Raw genomic sequence first — 24,884 nt, forward strand, 5'->3', positions numbered from 1 at the left:
TGATCGTTTGAAATTTTGCCCTCTATACTTTTGATCTCAAGTGGGCAGGAGGAAAGGCTTTGGCCACATGTCCCTCTTTCCAACAATGTTCAATCTCTGTTTAGCCATACCTTGCTTACCTTATGCTCTTGGCCACTGAAATGGTTCTCATAAGTCAACAATGAGCTGACTCCATCCACCCCTCCTTCCACTGCCTGCTCGAGTCTGTCCTGGTAGAATTTTGTCAATTGTAACAGTTGGTAATCATTGCACTTTTTCAGGATGTCACTGACAGCGCAGTTTGGTGCTGTGAACACAATCATAATTGAGTATTTCAGGAGGTAAATCAGCTTGGAGTGAATGAGTGCATTTGCTGAGGAAGAAAGTGTCCAAATCGTCGATTTATGCAAATCCAATTCAGAATGCTATTGTGGTTTGCTTAAAGAGAAAGGACAATTGGACTGCATTCTGGGGAAGGTGGGACCTGTATAAACAGGACGGGTTGCACCTGAACCAGAAGGGCACCAATATCCTGGGGGGTAGGTTTGCTAGCACTCCTCGGGGGGGTTTAAACTAATTTGGCAGGGGGATGGGATCCGGACTTGTAGTCCAGCAAGTAAGCTAGCTGTGTGTCAGGATGTCCAAGACTGTAGGGAGGCTGTGGAGAAGGTAGCACTGACAGGGACTACTTGCGGACACAGAGATGGGCTCAAGTGCGTATACTTCAATGCAAGGAGTATCAGAAATAAGGTGGGTGAACTTAAGGCGTGGATCGGTACCTGGGACTACGATGTTGTGGCCATCACGGAAACATGGATAGATGAGGGACAGGAATGGCTGTTGGAGGTTCCTGGTTACATATGTTTCAGTAAGATTAGGGAGGGTGGTAAAAAAGGAGGGGGGTGGCATTGCTAATTAGAAATGGTATAACGGCTGCAGAAAGGAAGTTTGAGGGGGATCTGCCTCTGGAGGTAGTATGGGCTGAAGTCAGAAATAGGAAAGGTGCAGTCACCTTGTTGGGTGTTTATTATAGGCCCCCCAATAGCAGCAGAGATGTGGAGAAACAGATTGGGAAACAGATTTTGGAAAGGTGCAGAAGCCACAGGGTCGTAGTCATGGGCGACTTCAACTTCCCAAATATTGATTGGAAGCTCTTTAGATCAAGTAGATTGGATGGGGCGGTGTTTGTGCAGTGTGTCCAGGAAGCTTTTCTAATGCAGTATGTAGATTGTCCAACCAGAGGGGAGGCCATATTGGATTTGGTACTCGGTAATGAACCGGGACAAGTGGTGGGCTTGTTAGTGGGTGAACATTTTGGTGATGGCGACCACAATTCTGTGACTTTCACCTTGGTTATGGAGAGAGATAGGTGCGCACAACAAGGAAGTTTTTACAATTGGGGGAAGGGAAATTACGATGCTGTAAGACAGGATTTGAGGAGCATACGTTGGGAGCATAGGCTGTCAGGGAAGGATGTGGTGGAAATGTGGAACTTTTTCAAGGAGCAGATACGACGTGTCCTTGATATGTATGTACCGATCAGGCAGGAAAGAAATGGTCGTGTGAGGGAGCCTTGGTTGACGAGGGAGGTTGAATGTCTAGTAAAGAGGAAGAAGGAGGCTTACATAAGGTTGAGGAAACAAGGTTCAGACAGAGCAGTGGAGGGATACAAGATAGCCAGAAGGGACCTGAAGAAAGGGATTAGGAGAGCTAAGAGAGGGCATGAAAAATCCCTGGCGGATAGGATCAAGGATAACCCCAAGGCATTCTATGCGTATGTGAGAAACCTGAGAATGACGAGAACGAGGGTAGGTCCGATCAAGGACAGTGGTGGGAGACTGTGTATTGAGTCAGAAGAGATAGGAGAGGTCTTGAACAAGTACTTCTCTTCAGTATTTACGAACGAGAGGGACCGTATTGTTGAAGAGGAGAGTGTGAAACGGACTGATAAGCTAGAAGAGATACCTGTTAGGAAGGAAGATGTGTTGGACATTTTGAACAACTTGAGGATAGACAAGTCCCCCGGGCCTGACGGGATATATCCTCGGATTATGTGGGAAGCAAGAGAGGAAATTGCAGTACCGTTGGCAATGATCTTCTCGTCTTCACTGGCAACTGGGGTGGTACCAGGGGACTGGAGAGTAGCGAATGTTGTGCCCCTGTTCAAAAAAGGGAATAGGGATAACCCCGGGAATTACAGGCCAGTTAGTCTTACTTCTGTGGTAGGCAAAGTAATGGAAAGGGTACTGAGGGATAGGATTTACGAGTATCTGGAAAGACACTGCTTGATTAGGGACAGCCAGCACGGATTTGTGAAGGGTAGGTCTTGCCTTACAAGTCTTATTGAATTCTTCGAGGAGGTGACCAAGCATGTGGATGAGGGTAGAGCAGTGGATGTAGTGTACATGGATTTTAGTAAGGCATTTGATAAGGTTCCCCATGGTAGGCTTATGCGGAAAGTCAGGAGGCATGGGATAGAGGGAAATTTGGCCAATTGGATAGAAAACTGGCTAACCGGTCGAAGTCAGAGAGTGGTGGTAGATGGTAAATATTCAGCATGGAGTCCAGTTACAAGTGGAGTTCCGCAGGGATCAGTTCTGGGTCCTCTGCTGTTTGTAATTTTTATTAATGACTTAGATGAGGGAGTCGAAGGGTGGGTCAGTAAATTTGCAGATGATACAAAGATAGGTGGAGTTGTGGACAGTGAGGAGGGCTGTTGTCAGCTGCAGAGGGACTTAGATATGATGCAGAGCTGGGCTGAGGAGTGGCAGATGGAGTTCAACCCTGCCAAGTGTGAGGTTGTCCATTTTGGAAGGACAAATAAGAATGCGGAATACAGGGTTAATGGTAGGGTTCTTGGTCAGGTGGAGGAACAGAGGGATCTTGGGGTCTATGTACATAGATCTTTGAAGGTTGCCACTCAGGTGGATAGAGTTTGTAAGAAGGCCTATGGAGTATTATCGTTCATTAGCAGAGGGATTGAATTCAAGAGTCGTGAGGTGATGTTGCAGCTGTACAGGACTTTGGTTAGGCCACATTTGGAGTACTGTATGCAGTTCTGGTCGCCTCACTTTAGGAAAGATGTGGAAGCTTTGGAGAGGGTGCAGAGAAGATTTACCAGGATGTTGCCTGGAATGGAAAGTAGGTCGTACGAGGATAGGTTGAGAGTTCTCGGCCTTTTCTCGTTGGAACGGCGAAGGATGAGGGGTGACTTGATAGAGGTTTATAAGATGATCAGAGGAATAGATAGAGTAGACAGTCAGAAACTTTTTCCCCGGGTACAACAGAGTGTTACAAGGGGACATAAATTTAAGGTGAAGGGTGGAAGGTATAGGGGAGATGTCAGGGGTGGGTTCTTTACCCAGAGAGTGGTGGGGGCATGGAATGCGCTGCCCGTGGGAGTGGTAGAGTCAGATTCATTGGCGACCTTTAAGCGGCATTTGGATAGGTACATGGATGGGTGCTTAATCTAGGATAGAAGTTCGGCACAACATCGTGGGCCAAAGGGCCTGTTCTGTGCTGTATTGTTCTATGTTCTATGTTCTATGTTCTAAAGCAACAGATTTTAAATTCTACAATACAAACTTTCAGAAAGCTTATTTTTGAGGGGTGCGTTATAAGAGCAGCCGAATTAAAAACAAGCTGAAAGTGGATCCTCACTTCTGAGGTAGGCCCATTGTGGTGTGAACATGTAAAAACAACCACCCATCACAACTAAGCACTTGATTGTGACTTGCAATAGAGTGCATGAATAAAGCATCTCAAATAGGTTAGCAGTGGAAGGACAGATGTGTTTGCTTGATTTTTGTCTCAGTGAGCAGTTAAGTATTTCTAGTCTTTAAACTGCAAGTAAAGTCTGAAGTTTACGTTCAGGTCTCCAGATGATTTGTTTTCTCTTTTTGAAGACCAAGTCACTTGTATGGTGTAATATTGATACCAGTGTCTTTAAAAAACGACAAATGATGCAATGAAGTATAAAGCGCAGGGATACTAGACTGATTTTAATAACTTTATTAAATGTAGTAAATATGACAAATTTGATGATGTTTTTTTAGCTCCAGCAGGCCAGAGTTGCTGGATACCAGTGTAATCCACAGCAAACACATCAGTAGTTAAGTGTTTGCCCTCAAACAACTTTCTATCCAAGTTAAGGATTGGAATCTGAGCTGCAGACCTTACTTCACGCTGGCAAGGGGGAACGTTATCAGGAGGCAGTCACACAGCCTTGAAAGAGATCTTAAAACTTAACGCAAGGGTGTCAGGGTATGTGAGGGTAGTATAGAGATTCACTAAGATGCTCTTGAGAAGCATCAGTCTCTACAATTGTCCAACAGTAGAGTGGCACGGCGGCTCAATGAGTTAGCACTGCTGTCTCACAGTGCCAGGAACCCGGGTCTGATTCCCTTCTCAAGCAACTGTCTGTGCAGAGTTTGGCACATTCTCCCAGTGTCTGTGTGGGTTTCCTCCGGGTGCTCCAGTTGCCTCCCACAGTGAATTGGCCACGTTAAATCGCCCATAGTGTTGGGTGCATTAGTCAGGAGTAAATGTTGGGAAATGTGTCTGGGTGGGTTACTCTTTTTTAAGGGGTGGTGTGAACCTGTTGTGGCCAAATGTGTGTTGTGGCCAAATGACCTGTTTCCACACTGTACTAATTAGATTCCCTACAGATGAGATTCCCTAATGAAGTGTTTGAAACATATGCGGATTAGAATGGGGACTGTAGGGATGATGAACAACCTGACCATAACACTGAAACACAGGGGTCTTTCATGTTGGGAGTCAAAATGGGAACGTTGAAATGATGGGGGACAGTACAATTAGAGAAATAGACACTGCGACTCTGGGAGCATGAGTTCCAACGGCTCTGTCGCTTGCCTGGAGTTAGGAATGTCTCCTCGAAGCTGGATAGACTTTTGGATTAGAATGGGAGGAATCCAGTGGTCCTCATACACATTGGTACTCACAACATTGATAGGACTCCAAAGGGGGTTGTGATAAAAGATTCGAAAAGTTAACAACTAAACCCAGAGCACAGAACCTCCAAGGTGATCATCTCAGGATGACTATGTGCAAATTGGCAATTGGAGAAATAAAGTGAAGGAGTCAAATGTTTGGCTTAAATCTTGGTGTGGGAGGAATGGTTTCAATTCATGGTGGATGGGAGCTGTTCCAGTGGGATGGGCTTCACCTGAACTGTGCTGGGACCAGTGCCCTGGTGAATCAGGAATTAGAGGGGGAAATGTGAGCTTGCAATTGGGGATGGCAACTATTTTGGCTTTGGGGCACTGAGTGGGAAAGGAAGGAACAAAGAACAAAGAGCAAGAGCAAATCAGTATGAAGAAGGAACAAAAAGGTAAAAAGATGTAATTAATGGTGCTTTATTACTGAAATGCATGAATATTCAGAGGAAAGCAAATCAATTAACAACATAGAGAGTTAACAGAAATGATCTTCTCGGTGAAACAGAGACATGGTTACAACGAGATTGAAGCTTAAAACTAAATATTTGGAGTATGTAACTTTTCAAGAGAGCACCTCAGAAGGGAAGACTGGTGGTGGTGGGGCCTTGTTAGTACAATATGGAGTTAGTACGTTTGTGAGTAATGATTGGATAACATGAAATTCGTGTGGATGAAGATAAGAAGTCTGAACGCCAGGGTGAGTAATGGTCACCTTGAAACTATATTCAATTGTGATAAATAGACCAAAGTGGGTCACAGTCAACATGTGACTCCAAACACACCATAACGACAAATTCACAAAACCAAACAACTCTGGATGCTGGAAATCAGGAACAAAAGTTGAAATTGCTGGAAAAGCTCGGCAGATCTTACAGCGTCTCTGGAAAGAATGCAGTGTTAACATTTTGGGTCCATCGACCCTTCTTCAGTTAATATTTTTTTTCTCTCCATATATATTGCCAGACCTGCTGAGTTTTTCCAGCAATTTCTGCTCGTGCACCAAAATAAAGATATTGATCCTTGTGTCTGTGTAACTATATTCAGTTCAAGGGCAATTTGGAGTGATCAACAAATGCTGACTTCGACAGTAATGTTCACATCCAAAGAAATAATTATATCTTTTAACAAAACACACCCGGGCACACAATCTACTTACTGCTGCTGAGATCTGTACTCTCTGGAGGTCTACATTTGACCTGTAGCCTGCTGGTGGAAATTTTCAATTGATTTTTGAATTGATCTGCATAACTCTACCTGTGACTCCTCTTGTTCTATCTGAAAATCCTGTGTTTTCTTTTAGATTTGAGCCTTCAGCCATTGCTTTTATGGATGTTGTTAGGTTTGATGACCTAAAATAAATTTTAGAGATACAAGGTTGTTAAGTTGAACCACAAAAAATAAGAAGGATAACCATTTCCCTATCCACACCAATCGAACAACGATTTATGGGATGTGAACCATTGAATAAATCATAGAATCCCTACAGTGTGGGAAAAGGCCATTCCGCTTATCAAGTCCATACCACCCACCAAAGAGCATCCCACCCAGACCCAGACCCACCCCCTATCCCTTTAATCCTGCATTACCCAGGGCCAATCCACTTAACCTGCACATCTTTGGACTGTGGAGAAAACTGGATCACCTGGAGGAAACCCACGCAAACACGGAGAGAACATGCAAACGCCACACAGACGGTCACCTGAATCTAGGATCAAACCCAGGTCCCCAGCTCAGTGAGGCAGCAATGCTACCCACTGAGCCACCACCATTCATCTGAAGTAAACCGCAACAATGGGCCCGGTGGATAACATTTCTCATAAGGAAAGAGTTTAGTACAATTCATTCCCATCGGACAGCTAAATTCTTCCTTTTCCTTCTGAAACATTGAATATTCTGAAGGAAATATGAATGGATGCCATGGAGGAAAAAACTACAGGAGTCAATGTAGGTAGTCTGCGTTGAGAACCACTGACAGAGAAAGTTAGGCGGGAATTTGAAAAGGAAGTCCTCAATGTAGTTATATCTGGATTCCTTCCGGTGTCAAGACCAAGTCGGGGAAAGAACACGAGGATAGAGCAGATGAATGGGTGGCTGAGGAGTTGGGGCAGGAGAGAAGGATTCACATTTGTGGATCATTAGAATAATCTCTTGGGTAAAAGTGACCTTGCAAGAAGGACGGATTGCACCTGAATTTGAAGGGGACTAACATACAGGCTGGGACATTTGCTCGAGCTGCTTGGGAGGATTTAAACTAGTACGGGGGGAGGGGGGGGGGGGGGCGGTGATGGAGGGGACCCAGGCAAATACTGGTACAGATGGGGAAAGGAACGAATCAAAACAGTCACGACCAAAGCAGAGAACAAGGAGGACTGATAAATTAAACTGCATTGATATCAATGCAAGAGGCCTAACAGGGAAGGCAAAATAACTCAGGGCTTGGTTAGGAACATGGGACTAGGATATCACAGCAGTCACAGAGAAATGGCTCAGGATGGACTGGACTGGAAGGTCAATGCTACAGACCACAAATGCTGGAGGAAAGATGGAAAGGGGAGCAAGAGAGGAGGGGGACTGGGGTTGCTAAGGGATAGACTTACAGCTGTACTTCGGGCGGATATTCCTGGGACCACATTCAGGGGAATTGCTTGGGTCGAACTGAGAAACAGCAAAGGGATGATTTCCTTATTGGGATTATATTATAGACTTCCCAATAGTCAGCGGGAAATTGAGAGAAAAAAAAATTGTAAGGAGATCTCAGTTATTTCTAAGTATAATGGTGCGATGTTGGTCAGGGATTTTAACTTTCCAAACATAGACTAGAACTGCCAGTCGTGTTAAGGGTTTAGATGGAGTGGAATTTGTTAAGTGTGTACAAGAAAATTTTCTGATTCAATATGTGGATGCACCTATTAGAGAAGCTGCAAAACGTGACCAACTTTTGGGTGAAAAAAAGTGCAGGTGACTGAGGTATCAATGGGGGAGCACTTTGGAGGCAGCATCCATGATTCTATTAGATTTAAAATAGTGATGGAAAAGGATAGACCACATCTAAAAGTTGAAGTACTAAATTGAAGAAAGGCCAATTTTGATGGTATTAGGCAAGAACTTTCAAAGGCTGACGGGGGGGGGCAAATGTTCGCAGGTAAAGGGACAGCTGGAAAATGGGAAGTCTGCAAAAATGAGATAACACGAGTCTAGAGACAGTACATTCCTGTTCGGGTGAAAGGCAAGGCTGGTCGGTAGAGAGAATGCTGGATGACTAGGGAAATTGAGGTTTTAGTTCAGAAGAGAGAGGAAGCATATGTCAGGTATAGACAGCAGAGATCGAGTGAATCCTTAGAAGAGTATAAAGGCAGTAGAAGTATACTTAGAAGAGAAATCAGGAGGGCAAAACGGGGACATGAGGTAGCTTTGGCAAATAGGGTTCAGGAGAATCCAAATGGATTTTATAAATATACTAAGGACAAAAGAGCAACTAGGGAGATAACATGGCCCCTCAAGAATCAGCAAGGCAGATGTGTGGAACTACAGGGAATGGGGGAGATACTAAAAATGTGTTTTGTATCAGTGTTTATTGTGGAGAAGGACATGGAAGATATAGGATGCGGGTAAATAGATGGTGACATCTTGAAAAATGTCCACCTTACAGAGGTGGTGGTGCTGGATGTCTTAAATCCCCAGGACCTGATCAGGTGTACCCTAGAACTCTGGAGGAAGCTAGGGAAATGATTGCTGGGTCTCTTACTGGGATATTTGTATTGTCGATAGTCAGAAAACTGGCTAACGTGGCACCACTATTTAAGAAAGGCAGTAAGGAAAAGCCAGGGATCTATAGACCGGTGAGCCTGACAACTGTGGTGGGCAAGTTGTTGGAGGGAATCCTGAGGGACAGGATTTACGTGCATTTGGAAAGGCAAGGACTGATTAGGGATAGTCAACATGGCTTTTTGCATGGGAAAACATATCTCACGAATTTGCTTGAATTTTTTGAAGAAATAACAAAGAGGATTGATGAGGACAGGACAGTGAATGTGATCTCTACGGACTTCAGTAAGGCGTTTGACAAGGTCCCCATGGGAGATTGGTTAGCAAGGTTAGATCTCACGGAATACAGGGAGAACTAGCCATTTGGATACAGAACTGGCTTGAAGGTGGTGAAAGAAGATTGCTTTTCAGATTGGAGGCCTGTGACCAGTGGTGTGCCACAAGGATCGGGGCTGGGTCTACTGCTTTTCGTCATTTATTTAAATGATTTGGATGTGTTCGCAGGAGATAGAGTAAACAAGTTTGCAGAAGACACTAAAATTGGAGGTGTAGTGGACAGCGAAGAAGGTGACCTCAGAGTACAACAGGATATTGATCAGATGGGCCAATGAGCTTAGGGATAGCAGATGGAGTTCATTTAAGATAAATGTGAGGTGCTGCATTTTGGAGAGGCAAATCAGAGCAGGACTTATACACTTAATGGTAAGATCCTGGGGAATGTTGCTGAACAAAGAGACCTTGGAGTGCAGGTTTATAGTTCCTTGAAAGTAGAGTTGCAGGTAGATAGGATAGTGAAGATGATGTTTGGTACGCTTTCCTTCATTGGTCAGAGCATTGAGTATTTGAGTTGAGAGGTCATTTTGCAGCTGTACAGTACATTCGTTAGGCCACTTTTGGAATATTTTGTGCAATTCTGGTCTCCCTCTTATCGGAAGGATGTTGTGAAACTTTAATGAGTTCAGAGAAGATTTACAAGGATATTGCTAGGTTTTGAGGATTTGAATTATAGGGAGAGGCTGACTAGGCTGGGGCTATTTTCCCTGGAGCTGAGGGATGACCTGACAGAGGTTTATAAAATCATGAGAGGCATGGCTAACATAATTAGACAAGGCCTTTTTCCTAGAGTGGGGGAGTCCAGAACTATAGGACATAGGTTTAGGATGAGAGGGGAAAAATTTAAAAGGGGCATCTTTTTCACACAGAGGGTGGTGCGTGTATGGAATGAGCTGCCAGAGGAAGTGGTGGAGGCTAGTACCATTACAACATTTAAAAGGCATCTTGATGGGTATATGAATAGGAAGACTTTTGAGAGGTCGGGCCAGGTGCTGGCAAATGGGACTAGATTAGGTTAAGTTATCTGGTCGGCATGGACAAGTTGGCCTGAACGGTCTGTTTCCGTACCGTAGATCTCTATGACTCTATGACAGTTCAGCTTTGGGGAGGTCATTGATAAGAATTAAAAGGGTTACTATGTGAATGGAGCTTTTCAACTCAACAACAGCATGACATAGGGAGGGGGTACATTAATTGATAAACAGTAAAAGGTCAGGATGGGTAGGGAGTCACTGGGAGGCAATCATAGAACTGATTAATGTGAGTCATTGACAAAATATTTGTGATTTTTATATAATTGATCATTTGCGAGTGTATATGCATACTGGGCTATGTGAGCAGAATATGAGATTTGAATAGTTAGCTGCTTGTTTTTGACTGATGCAGACTCAGTAGGTCAAAGATCCTTCTTCCTGTAACATAGCTCTGTATGCTTTTGTGTGTCTACAAAAAAAAATTGGTGTGGCACGAGTTTGGTCATTCTTAGAACACTAACAGGTAAAAGTGCTGCTCGTCAGAAGTCTGTTGGGTATTGGTATGGAAAGGTGAGATTGAATTGTACAAGGCACTTGAATATATTGGGATATATAAATCTCTGGAGGATCCCTAAACACCATTCATTTCTTCTCAAAAAATGCAACATCCCTATGAACCAGTTGATTCATTCTTAGTGAGATTAGAGAAGGCTTTCCAAGCTAAACCATACGGTCCTTTTGAACAGATGACTGTGTCTCTCAGTATGGAAAGGACAACAATCATAAGTGGTAGATGGGTCACAGCAAACATTTGATTAACCATACCTACTGGACCAGGAATGTACCAACTGATCAAACATTCAATATGTCCAAATAATAAAAATAATTTTTAAAAAACACGTAGCGGGTATACACATCACTTTTATACTTTACATAAATCCCTTAAATACTAATGCAGCATGTGTTAAAATAAAACTCGGCACAGCCTTATCACTTGCATCCTCAACTGACGACTCTGGCATTGTGATAATACAGTAAGTCTCTGCAATTTGAGGTAGACAATTTTTGTCAGTTTATTAAGAGAGCCGCTTCATAAGGTGCTGGTTTGAACAAACATTGTTGGTATGAGAGGTCAAGCCAGTGTGAAACTGAACCAAAAATCAGCAGGAATTAAATAATTGAACTAACTATAGGTGACCGTTCTGAATTAACTCTTTAGGATACCTGCTAAAGCTTTTCCAACAGGAACAAAGGATAAGGGAACAAAATCCAGGACCTCTCAAAAGTCAAGGGAAGCAGAAGTTATAATGAACCAACAACCAACTGGATGCTGAATTTGCGTAGTGTTTTATTCCATGTTAAGTCGAGGTCAAATAAATTGATTGGGCAAATGAAGAAGAAATTGACAAATAGAATACAAGAGATCTGAGGCAATCAACATTATAAATGGAATCCTCATATCTCCCATTGACATGGAATTATTAAGCAGAATTATGAAGATGTGAGATCTGTTGGAAATAATGATAATGAAGCAAGACAAAGTGAGCATATTTCATGCACAAATGTGCACGTCCCTCATAGGAATCACAATGTTTTAATACCATAAGATGTAGAGGGACATATAACTCATTCAGCCCATCAAGTCTGTTCCACTAGTCAATGAGATCATGGCAGATCTGATGATTATCAACACCATTTCCAGCTTCCTTCTAAAACCTCGATTCCTTACTGATTAAAAATGTTCCTATCTCAAGACTTGAACACTCTTAATTGCAGAAGCTTGACTGTTCCTCAAGGTAGGTAAGGTAAGAAATCCCACACATTCAGATTAGATTAGATTAGATTAGATTACTTACAGTGTGGAAACAGGCCCTTCGGCCCAACAAGTCCACACCGCCCCGCCGAAGCGTAACCCACCCATACCCCTACATCTACATTTACCCCTTACCTAACACTACGGGCAATTTAGCATGGCCAATTCACCTGGCCTGCACATCTTTGGACTGTGGGAGGAAACCGGAGCACCCGGAGGAAACCCACGCAGACACGGGGAGAACGTGCAAACTCCACACAGTCAGTCGCCTGAGGCGGGAATTGAACCCGGGTCTCAGGCGCTGTGAGGCAGCAGTGCTAACCACTGTGCCACCGTGCCGCCCACTATCCTCTAAAACTGGAAATTCTTCCTCATGTCAGTCTTAAAATGTGCAACCTCTTATTTTGAGTTAATGCCTTCTGGGTTTCAAATCGCCCCCAGTGGGAAACAACTTCTTTGTATCTACCCTGTCACGACCCCTAAAATTGTCAGTAAGGTTTCCTGTATTTCTTCGAAGCTGCAATGAGAATCAACTCAACCTACTCAACATATCCTCATATACGAACGAAATCCCCTCTATATGTGGAATCAACTTAGTATCAAAAGAAGAAACTGCCTAAATGCCAACACAATGTCCTGAGATAAAGGATCAAACTGTTCAGTGTATTCTCAGATTGAACTGACTAGTCAGTTTTGTAGTTTCATGTAAGACTTCCTGTTTATTTTCTTATACTCCATTCTTTTTGTTAAAAAAGGTCAACAGTGAGTCCATTTGCACCCCCTACTTTGCTGAATCTGGACCATAGCCTTTGAGAGTGATGTCCAAGGACCTTAAAATCCCACTATCCTGTGGTTTTCTGCAATGTCTCCACATTTAAATAATATACAGCTTCAACTCTGCCAAACTGCTCAAATACATATTGCTTAAACGCATGTTTTTCTAGATATGTCCCATCCGCCAAATTTTACCCCACTGACCTCACCTGCCGATAAGCCCCTGCAATCTCTCTGAGACTTTTACACTACTTAACCATTCATATTTTCTTCATCTGCAAATTTGAAAATAATAGCGATAGTTATTGTTTTTCAGATTTTCAGCACTCGGAACAATTTGTTTCATTCTGTTTATTTTAGTGTTTATTTCCCCATGCTCCACCATTTCAGCTCTTTGAATATTTACTATCTTTGGAATGTTATTAGTATCCTTTATCATGATTTAATGTATTTTTGCAACTCTTCTGTTATTTTCAGATTCCTTATTATTTTTTCATCGCCTGTCAATAAGTTGTCTATCTTCACTGTTTCCTCTTTTACTTTTGCTGAGATATTTAAAGAACTTTTTAATTTCTATTTTTATGTTGCTTGTTAGTTTGACTTATCAGTTTTCTCCTTCATTATCATCACTTTTTTAATCGTATTTTTGACTTCAAAAACATTCCAAATACGTTTACCCAAGTAGGTAATCTAATTTAAGTTCAAAATTAAAAATCACACAACACCAGGTTATGGTCCAACAGGTTTAATTGGAAGCACACTAGCTTTCGGAGCGACGCTCCTTCATCAGATGATAGTGGAGGGCTCGATCGTAACACACAGAATTTATAGCAGAAATTTACAGTGTGATGTAACTGAAATTATACATTGAAAAATTGATTATCTGTTAAGCCTTTCATCTGTTAGAATACAGTGATAGTTTCACTTCTTTCATGTGTAAATCACAAAACCTTTTTTTTTAAAGTTGCATTCTCGGGTTAGCTGTTAACATTGGTGATAGCTAGACAATATGTTGAAGGTGTTGGCCCCCTGTGTTCTCTGTCTATGCCGTAATGTTTAGATTGATTCTAATCTAAAAAGTGAGTTAACAGAGTTTTACATAAATTCATGCAGTTTTTGAGCTCAGAGTTCTACATGAATGCATGCAGTTTTTGAGCAAAGTACAATGTAACTCTGCAAGTACAAATTCACCTCAAAATATATGTGTGCATGTGGGTCTTTGTCTGTCTGTGTGTCTGTCTGTCTGTGCACGTCTGTGTGTACCTGTGCCCGTGTGTATGCAAAAGAGTGTGTGTGTAGGAGTATCTGTGTGTGTAGTGCAATGGTGGTCACCTGTAATGTGACATGAACCCAAGGTCCCGGCTGAGGCCCTCCCTCTGGGTACCGAACTTAGCTATCAGCCTCTGCTCGGCCACTTTTCTCTGCTGCCTGTCCCGAAGTCCACCTTGGAGGATGGTCACCTGAAGGTCCGAGGCTGAATGTCCTGGAATACTGAAGTGTTCCCCAACTGGGAGGGAACCCTCCTGTCTGTTGATTGTTCTGCGGTGCCCATTCATCCGTTGTCGTAGCCTTTGCTCGGTTTCCCCAATGTACCATGCCTCCGGGCATCCTTCCTGCAACGTATAAGATAGCCAACGTTGGCTGAGTCACATGAGTACCTGCCATGTACAAGGTGGGAGGTGTTCCCACACGTAATAGTGGTATCTATATCCATACTCTGACAGGTCTTGCAGCGTCCACCATGACAGGGTTGTCCATACTCTGACACATCTTGCAGCGTCCACCATGACAGGGTTGTCCATACTCTGACACATCTTGCAGCGTCCACCATGACAGGGTTGTCCATACTCTGACACGTCTTGCAGCGTCCACTGTGACAGCGTTGTCACAGTGGACGCTGCAAGACGTGTCAGAGTATGGATATGGATACCACTATTACGTGTGGGAACACCTCCCACCTTGTACATGGCAGGTACTCATGTGACTCAGCCAACGTTGTCTATCTTATACGTTGCAGGAAGGATGCCCGGAGGCATGGTACATTGGGGAAACCGAGCAAAGGCTACGACAACGGATGAATGGGCACCGCACAACAATCAACAGACAGGAGGGTTCCCTCCCAGTTGGGGAACACTTCAGTATTCCAGGACATTCAGCCTCGGACCTTCAGGTGACCATCCTCCAAGGTGGACTTCGGGACAGGCAGCAGAGGAAAGTGGCCGAGCAGAGGCTGATAGCTAAGTTCGGTACCCAGAGGGAGGGCCTCAACAGGGACCTTGGGTTCATGTCACATTACAGGTGATCACCATTGCACTACACATACACAGATCCTCCTACACACACACACACTCTCGCATACACACGGACACAGGTACACACAGACGCGCACACAGACACCCACACACACCCTTACAGACACACACACTCCCACACTCACACATGCACCCCCTCACAGACTTAAGACACTCTGCACTCACTACACACACACACATACACTTTCTCACACTCACAACCCCCAACCCAGACAGACACACACACACACAGACAGACAAAGACCCACATGCACACATATATTTTGTGGGGTGAATTTGTACTTGCAGAGTTACATTGTACTTTGCTCAAAAACTGCATGCATTCATGTAGAACTCTGAGCTCAAAAACTGCATGAACTTATGTAAAACTCTGTTATCTCACTTTTTAGATTAGAATCAATCTAAACGTTACGGCATAGACAGAGAACACAGGGGGCCAACACCTTCACCATATTGTCTAGCTATCACCATTGTTAACAGCTAACCCGAGAATGCAACGTTTTTAAAAAAAAGGTTTTGTGATTTACACATGAAAGAAGTGAAACTATCACTGTATTCTAACAGATGAAAGGCTTAACTGACAATCAATTTCTCAATGTATAATTTCAGTTACATCACACTGTAAATATTTGCTATAAAATCTGTGTTACGATCGAGCCCTCCACTATCACCCGATGAAGGAGCGTCGCTCCGAAAGCTAGTGTGCTTCCAGTTAAACCTGCTGGACTATAACCTGGTGTTGAGTGATTTTTAACTTTGTACACCCCAGTCCAACACCGGCATCTCCAAATCATAATTTAAGTTCAGCACATGAAAGCAGACTCACAGGTAGATAGAATATTGAAGAGGTAGTTTGGAATGCTTGCCTTTATTGGTCAACACATTGAGGATAGGAGTTTGGAGCTCATGTTGCAGCTGTACAGGACTTTGGTTAGGTCTCTGTTGGAATGCTGCATGCAAGTGTGACCTCACTGATGTAGGATGTTGTGAAACTTGAAAGGGTTCAGAAAAGATTTACAAGGATGTTGCCAGGGTTGGAGGGTTTGAGCTACAGGGAGAGGCTGAACAGGCTGGGGCTGTTTTCTCTGGAGCTGAGAGGTAACTTTACAGAAGTTTGTAAAATCATGAGGGACATGGATAGGGTAAATAGACAAGGTCTTCCTCCTGGGGTGGCAGAGTCCAAACTTAGAGGACGCAGGTTTAGGGTGAGGGGGCAAGCTTTAAAAGGGACCTAAGGCATAACCTTTGATGCACAGAGTTGTGTATGTATGGAATGAGCTGCCAGAGGAAGTGGTGGAGGCTGGCACAATTATAATATTTAGAAAGCATATGGATGGGTATATGAATAGGAGCAGTTTAAAGATACATGGCCCAAGTGCTGGCAAATGGGACGAGATTTACCTGTGATATTTGGTCATTGCAGACGAGTTAAAGGGTCAGTTTTGGGGCTGTGTATCACTGTGACTCTGTATTTGTTTCTGATCCAAGTTTCTTACTCTCAAACAGAAATCTAACTTCTGCCAAATTATACTCACTGTTCCCCAGAGAATCTTTCATTCTAGAAGCATTTATTAAAACTGCCTTATTACATATTACTAGCTCCTACATATCTTGGCGTTGATCCACAACATATTGTTCACTGAAATTGCCCAGAATACCCTACGAATTTGTACTCTTTGCCAATTTGACATTCCCATTTTACGGAAAGATTAAAGTCACCTCTGATTAATGCATTGCCTTTTTACATGTCCACATTATTTAATGTTATGCTCTGTTCTAAAAAACATTACTGCTAGAGGATCCTAGTGGCATGGTGGCACAGTGGTTAACACTGCTACCTCACAGCACCAGAGACCCGGGTTCAATTCCTGCCTCAGGTGGAGCTTGTACATTCTCCCTGAGTCTGTGCGGGTTTCTCCCACAGTCCAAAAATGTGCAGATTAGGTGAATTGGCTATGTTAACTTGCCCATAGCCTTCGATGTAGGGGTGTGGACTTGTTGGGCTGAAGGGTCTGTTTCCACACTGTAAGTAATTGAATCGAACAGATTGCTCCCAGCAGTGTCATATTACACTTATTATTTCTTAGCTCCAAGGATATAGGTTCAACATCTTTTGATCCAAAACCATCTCTTCTATCTTACTTATTTAATCCCATACCATGAAAGCTGCCTCACCACCCTTCATTTCTTGCATGCCCTTTCACATATCTTTTAGTTGCCAGCTTTGATCTCGTCGGGGCCATACCTCCACAACTGCTGGACTGTTAATCCAGAAACACAGGTAACGTTCAGGGGAACCAGGTTCAAAACCCACCCTCGCAGATAGTGGAATTGAATCCAATTTTTAAAAATTGAGAATTAATAGTCTAGCAATGACCACCAATCCATTGTCAGGTAAAACCCATCAGGTTCACTAATATCCTTTTAGGAAGGAAACTGCTATCCTTACCTGGTTTGGCCTTCGGGTGACTCCAGACCCTCTGCAATATGGTTGATTCTTAACTGTCCTCTGGACAATTAGGGGTAGGCATTCAATGCTGGCCTAGCCAGTGACACCCTTATCCTGTGAACAAATAAAACAAAATCCATGAACATTTTTTGACCTGTTAATTCATTTATACTTTTCTCTGAATACTACAAGCATTTAAGTCAACAGCCATGATTTCTGCCTTTTTCTACCATTTTTCCCTTTAGGCCCTATTTGCTTTTCCTTCCTGTTCCGCTCTTGATATCATTACCTAAGGAGCCGCCCTTCAACGCCACCATTGACTTTGAAAATCAGCGATTCCGTCTCCCAAACCCTTACTCCTTCTAAAGCGCAGCAGGTCAGGCAGCATCCGAGGAGCAGGAGAATCCTTCAGGATTCCTGAAGAAGGGCTCATGCCCGAAACGTCGATTCTCCTGCTCCTCGGATGCTGCCTGACCTGCTGCGCTTTTCCAGCAACACATTTTTAAGCTCTGATCTCCAGCACCTGCAGTCCTCACTTTCTCCTTTACTCCTTCTCGTTTGTTTAAATCGGCTTACAGCCCGAGTTATTCAACTTGCCAGGAGACTGGTTCCAGGTCAGCTCATGTGAAGCCTGACCCATTTGCATGAATGGAAACGCAATTCTCCAACATCAAAAGTCAAGCCACGCCTTTAACATCTTTACACAGTGCCAGTTTTTCCATGGTGATTCCTCAGTAAGGGAATCAAAATGTATTGGGGAAAGAAGGCAGGTGGACTGAAGGATTATCAGATCAGTCATGATCTTAGCAAGTGGCAGAGCAGGCTCAATGGACCGAATGGCCTAATTCTGCTCCTTTATCTCGTGATCTTATAAAAAGATCCTGTAAATGGTGAGACATAATTTCCTCCCTCTTACATCAAATTTGACTCGTCCACATTTTGCATGCATCTGATTTTTCTATTTTGAACAATTGCGTCCTTCCTTCCAAGACAATGGTATAGTTTCCTTTGGTTCCTTCCACCTCACCAGGCACCAGGCAATTATTCTCTGCTATTTCCACAAAAGTCCATGTTTCTCAAACCCATTCGCCCTGGAACATTTCACCCCTCACCAATCAAGCACCTATCTATCCCTGTGTTAAATATTCTCATTGCTTTATCCTGCACAGCTTTCCGCAGCAATACGTTCCATGGATTCACCATTCTCTGTCTGAAGAAATTCCTCCTCATCTTTGTTCTAAAGGGCTGTCCCTTCACTCTGAGGCTGTGCCCCTTGGGTCCTAGTCTCTCCTGGTGCATTGGAGTTGGCTGATAAGTCAAGGCTGTTAATGTGGTGGGCATGCCTTTCAAAAAGCAGGGAATACAGTGCTATGAAAGACTTAGGAAAAAATGATTGGCATTGGGATAAAGGAGAGCATGTTTGAGAGTTGGAAAATGGATATCAATAGTTAATGAGTACTTTTCAGCTGGAGGGAGGTTTGTAATGGAATTGAAAAGGGGTCACTACTCTGGTCCTTGCTTTTCCTATTGTCTCTCAATGATCAAGATTTTACAACGCGGGATAATTTCAAAGTCTGCAGATGGCACAAACCTTCGGGGAATTGTGAAATTTGAGGAAGACGGTGTAAAACTATTTCGGTCCATGAGACATTGGTGAAGTGGGCAAATATACAGCAGATGAAATTAATGTGAATGATACAGTTTGATGCAAAGGAGGTGGAGAGGCCATATAAAATAAAGGGTATGATTCTAAAAATATTTACAAGAGCAGAAAGACCATGGCCAATATGAGCCTTGGTCTATAAATGTGGCAGGAAAGGTAGAGAGAGACGTTATTAAGAATCTAGGCTTCGTTAATAGAGGCACTGAGTACAACAGCAGGGAGACTGCATTTAGATAAGAAACTAGTCAAACATCAGGGGAAGTACTGTGTGCAGTTCTGGGCACCACAAAGGATAGGGATGGGTTAGACAGTGTCAGAGAGGTTTGCAGAAATGGTTCGACAGATGAGACAGTGAGGTGGAAAGGTTGGAGAAGTCGGGACCATTTTCCTTGCATAAATGAATCGAGAAAGAGACGGCACAGTTTTGAAATGTTTTGAGAAAGAAATAGACGTGAGGTGAAGAAATAAATAAATGCAAAGTGTGAAAATAAAACACAATGTCATGCTTACAGAAGAGCAAATGCGACAATGTGTATTCAAGGTAGCTCCAGTGAACAGTACTGAATATTAGCTGATATTCCATGATCAGAAATTCAAACAGAGAATTCAGTAATGGGAAGTGGGGTTCGTGGCCAAAGCATGGCATTCAACATACTGTGGTACAGAACACCTTGAGCTTCCTGACTCTATTACTGAACAGAGTGTGGTCACTTTGTGTGCACACACACTTTCCCTATGAGAACTCCCAATCCACTTTAACAAATATTTCCGTCATCTACCACCTTCATGGGAAAATTTGGATCGTGATAATGATTAGACATTATGCCAAACAAACAGTCAAGGGTCTTAATTCTGTGATTATATTTTTTTTAAGTTCATTCATGAGATTTCGGCATTGCTAATTAGGCCAGCATTTAATGCCAATCTCTAATTGCCCAAACAGTTGTTAGAGTCAACTGCATTGCTGTGGACCTGGAGTCAAATGTAGGCCAGACGAGGTAAAGACAGCAGATTTCCTTCCCTGTCGGGCATGAATGAACCAGATGAGTTTTTCCAACAATCAGCAATAGTTTCAACAGACTCTTAATTTCAAATTATTGTTCAATTCAAATTTGGCCATCTGTCATGCAGGTTCTGAACCCAAGCCCCCAGAACCTTACATGGGTCTCTGGGTTAACAGTGCAGTGATAGTACTACTAGCTGTCACCTCAAAATGTCATAACTTGTGCATATATTTACACATCATTTACAAAAGTATAATTTTAGCATTTTAGCCTTAGTAGTTGGATTTTTTCAAGTGTTCCTGTCGGAAGTTAATTTCTGGACAAAACACCGTTTGTGGCCTGGTACTTTATGAATGCCACAACTTAATAATAGTACTGACAAACTATACAAATTAACAGAGACGAGTTTGTCCCTGTTCACAAAAAAAAACGAAGTCTCTAATATTGTTCAACATAGTCTAGGTCCTTACCTCATGCTGTGTCTCCTGATTCTGGAACAAGGCTTCCAGTGAAATAACTGTGTTCCGCATACGCCCTCATCATAAACATGACCTTTGGGCTTTTTGCAACTTGGATATCTTTGGATAAAGGTTTAATCTAAGTTACACAGACTCTCATTTGTGCTATAATCTTGTGATGCATTCAAGAACTAGTCTCCAGTGACATTGAACCCCTGGAAAGTAAGAATGACACAAATACTCCGTCAGCCACTCGCTCTTCCATCTGTGTTTTAAACGAGCCAACAGGGGGAACAAAAATGAAACTATTCTGGGTGAAAAAAATTAGCTCCTTGTCATTAATCAGATTTTATATCACAGTACAAAACCTGTTTATGACTGGACTATAAAATAACAGAAACAGTGAGGACCAAAGTTCTCTGTAATCAAACAGCAAAGGGCACAGTTAACGCTGAATTTGATTAGCCTATTTGACTGAAATTTACGATAACTATTCCATATAATTATTAGCTGTTTCTTTGATCCATTTCCTTGTCAATGTGAATATAGATGCAAATGTATCAACTACTGTATCACTCTTGTTTACAATCTGAAATGACATTGAATTCAATGAAGGGTATATCATACGAGAAGCAGTTGGGTCTGTAATTTAGAATGATGAGGGGCATTTCATTGAGACCACCATGAGCCAGCGAGACATTGGACTGAGAGGCCACCGTGGGTCAAGCCAAAAGTCTCCCACCCTGGGCCAAGAGACCGCCACAGGCTGTGGTAGAAACCCATACTGGGCTGGGAAGCTGCCTCGCCAGGTCAGTGCTGAGGCCCCGAGTTCAGGATGTCGCCAAGAAGAAGAAAAGAAATACAAAGAGAAAAGAAAAAGAAAGAAATAGACAAAGCAGATGAGCTCCGGCGAAAGCATTCTACTGAGTTGCTGGGGATGATCCTTTGGAACAGAGACGAGGAGGAGTTTCTCTAACCAGAGCGTAATGAATGTGTGGAACTCATGGCTGCAGAAGACTATCGAGGCCAAGACATTGAGTGCATTTAAGACAGAGATAGGTAGTTCTTGATTAGTAAAGTGACCAAGGGTTATGGGGACAAGGCAGGAGGATGGGCCTGAGCCATGATTGAATGGCAGACCAGACCTATTGGCTGAATAGCCTCATTCTGCACCTATATTTTATGGAACATCCTGGTAAATCTCCTCTGCCCCCACTCCAGTGCAATTGTGTCCTTCTCATAGAATACTGCAGTTCTCGTCACCATACTATCTGTACCCTAACCAATGTTTAATAAGGTTGTAATATGACTTCCCTGCTCCTATACTCCACACCCGGTCTAATGAAGGTAAGGCATTCCATGTGCTTTCTTCACTTCCCCCCTCCCCCGCCCTACCCCCACCCCTCCTCCCCACCCCCCCCTCCCCCAACACACAAACCGACTTACCATTGCAGACACATTTTATTCTCTTGTTTTAAAATGGAGGCTGCAATCTAAATCAACTACCAAGTTAAGATTTACCCAAATGCTTCCTGAAGCTGTAACGTCAAACTCAAATGGCAGAATATAGCAGCAATGAATGTAAAAACGATGGAGATTCTGAATTGGGGGGAGGCGAAGAGCAACTGAAATAGTGTGCCAATAAGCAGAAACCACCTGGTGGATAAGAGAGGAGCAGAAGAAGAGAGACTGTGAGTAGAACATGTCCAGTAGCAGCAGGGCTGCAAGATAAGAACAGAACGTGCTGCTAGGGAGTGTAAAAGGTGGCAAGTCAGCAAGGGCAAAAAGACAGTGCAGACAGTGGGGAGCATAAAATGCACACAACAGAGAACAGAAAGAGGGAGTCCCAAACAAATAAGTGGCAGAGCAATAGGACTGAGAGAGAAAGAGGCACAGCAGCGACGAGCACTGACTCCATGGCCCGTGTGTGTCTGTGTGTGTGTGTGTGTGTGTCTGTGTGTGTGTCTGTGTCTGTGTGTGTGTGCGTGTGCATGCGTGTGGGTGTGTGTGTGTGTCTGTGTCTGTGTGCGTTAGCGAGAGAGAGAGAGAAAAAAAAGGGAGCAAGAGAGACCGAGAAAGCAGACTTCACAATGCATGTCCAGTCACCCTTCCTAAGAACTCATTGTAGCAAGAAGGTAGTCATATATGCTGAAGACAGGGGATGGGGAGAGGAGTTTGCAGTAGTTGGAGATGCAGCTCAGAGACAGAGAACAGCAGCTAGGTATACAAAGAGATTTATAATGGTGAGCCAGGGAGAAAGAGAAGCAGATAATGGGGCCAACACGGAGGTGAAAGTGAGTTCGCTGTGCTGAAAGCAGCTTGTGTCATGACAATGCCTGAGGTTTGTGAGTGGGTTACGGACGTAGAGGAAAGTGTTCAGGTTCGAAAATGATTGAACTCGATATTGAAGGCTGCACGGTCCCCAAGCGGGGAACATGGTGATGTTCTTCCTGGTCCTAGCCCCCCAGCTCTAATGTGTTTTTACCAAACCTCACACCTTCCCCTCACTTAAGCCTGACCTTCATCCCCCTTCACTCCCAGATCAACGAATTCAACACGTATCATGTCATCGAAATTTTCATCTGCTGTCTCTGCCCTGACTTTTTCCATCAGAACTCCTACCTACCCTCTGGGGACCCCTTGCCTGCCTCCAACATACCCTATCCACTTGGATGCCCCGTGCCAATCTGTTACCCGCCTTCGAACTCTCTATCTCCAGCTGCCACCGCGACATTGATCACCTCAACTTCTCCAGCCCTCTCACCCAATCCAACCTCGCACCCTCACAACACGCAACCCTCCACTCCAACCCCAACCTCACCATCAAATCGGCAGACAAGGGGGGGGCGCAGTTGTAGTTTGTTACATTGACCTTTACACCGCTGAAACCAGGTACCAACCCCTTCCTACTGCCCCCTCAATCACGACCTCATCGCCCATCACAAAGCTATCATCTCCCAGACTATCCACAACCACATCACCTCAGAGGATCTCCCACCCACAGCCTGCAACCTCATAGTCCGGGAAACTCATACCTCCCGTTTCTGTATCTTACTCAAACCTCAAAACCCTGACTTCCCCCATTGACCCATCATGCTCCCACCCCACCGAACTTGTCACTGCATATCTTGGCACCATTCCCCCTGCCATGCTCCAGGATATCTCCCCACATACATTTGGGACACCACCCATGTCCTCCACCTCTTCCATGACTTTGCTTCTCGGTCTCCAATGCCTCATCACCATGGACATGCAGTCCCTGTACACCCCTGTCAGCCATGACGAAGGCCTCCAAGCCCTTCACTTCATCCCCTCCCGCTGACCCAACCAGTACTCTTCCAGCGACGCACTCATTCAACTGGCTGAACTGGTCCTCACCATCAATAATTTCTCCATCGAATCCTCCTACTTCCTTCAGAACAAAGGGGTCACCATGGACAGCCACGTGGGCCCCAGCTATGCCTGTCTCGATGTCAGGTATGTGCAATAGTCCATTTTCTGCAGTTACACCAGCACCATTCCTCGCCTTTTTCTCCATTACATCGATGACGATATCAGCACCACTTCGTGCTCCCATGAGGCAGTTGAACAATTCACAAACACCTTCCACCCTGACCTCAAGTTGACCTGGTCCATCTCGGTCACCTCCCTCTCTTTCTTGGGCCTTTCCACCTCCATTTCTGGCGACTGACTCAACAGGGACATTTACTCCCATCCCACCTCCTGTAAAAACGCTATCCCTTACTCCCATTTCCTCCACCTCAGCCACATCTGCTCCCACGAGGATGAATTCCACTCCAGAACATCTCAGATGGCCTCCTACTTCGAGGACCGCAACTTCCCCTCCCACGTGGTCAACGATGCCCTCCAGTGCATCTTCTCCACTTCCCACACCTCCACCCTTGAACCCCACACCTCCAACCACAACAAGGATAGAACCCCCCTGGTCCTTACCTTCCGCCCAACCAATCTCCGGAAATAATGCATTATCCTCTACTTTTTCTGCCATCTACAGTCAGACCCCACCAGCAGAGATATATTTCCCTCTCTAGCTCTTTCAACAATCTGCAAAGGCCATTCCCTCTGCAAATCCCTCATTTGGTCCACGCCCCACCCTCCCCCCACCAACCCACCCTCCATTCCCAGCACCTTCCCTTGCCACCACAAGAGATGTAAAACCTATGCCCGCGCCTCCCTCTTCACCTCCATTTAAGGCCCCAAAGGATCCTTCCACACCAGGGAGGGATTTTCCTGTACATCCAAACACCTCATCTACTGAGTCCGTGGCTCTTGATGTGGTCTCCTCTACGTTGGAGTTACAGGACACCAGCTTGCGGAATGTTTCAGAGAACATCTCCAGGACACCTGCACTGAACAACCCCACTGCCCTGTGGCCGAC

At 44.1% G+C, this 24,884-nt stretch overlaps 1 protein-coding gene across 2 annotated transcripts in view; it reads right to left on the reverse strand.

Moving 5' to 3' along the window:
• The window catches only part of LOC140468545 (NACHT, LRR and PYD domains-containing protein 3-like), a 45,493-nt gene that overhangs the window by 14,923 nt on the left and 5,686 nt on the right, over window positions 1-24,884 (reverse strand). For both annotated transcript variants that reach the window (XM_072564632.1, XM_072564631.1), the window contains exons 2-4: window positions 17,361-17,474; window positions 6,195-6,289; window positions 120-286 (exon numbers count right to left, since the gene is read on the reverse strand). In XM_072564632.1, coding sequence (XP_072420733.1) covers window positions 120-286; window positions 6,195-6,258 — 231 coding nt within the window. In that variant the 5' untranslated portion in view covers window positions 6,259-6,289; window positions 17,361-17,474. The remainder of the gene's footprint in view (window positions 1-119; window positions 287-6,194; window positions 6,290-17,360; window positions 17,475-24,884) is intronic.

The sequence above is a fragment of the Chiloscyllium punctatum genome, chromosome 47 (assembly GCF_047496795.1).
Source record: "Chiloscyllium punctatum isolate Juve2018m chromosome 47, sChiPun1.3, whole genome shotgun sequence".
NCBI classification, from domain to species: domain Eukaryota; kingdom Metazoa; phylum Chordata; class Chondrichthyes; order Orectolobiformes; family Hemiscylliidae; genus Chiloscyllium; species Chiloscyllium punctatum.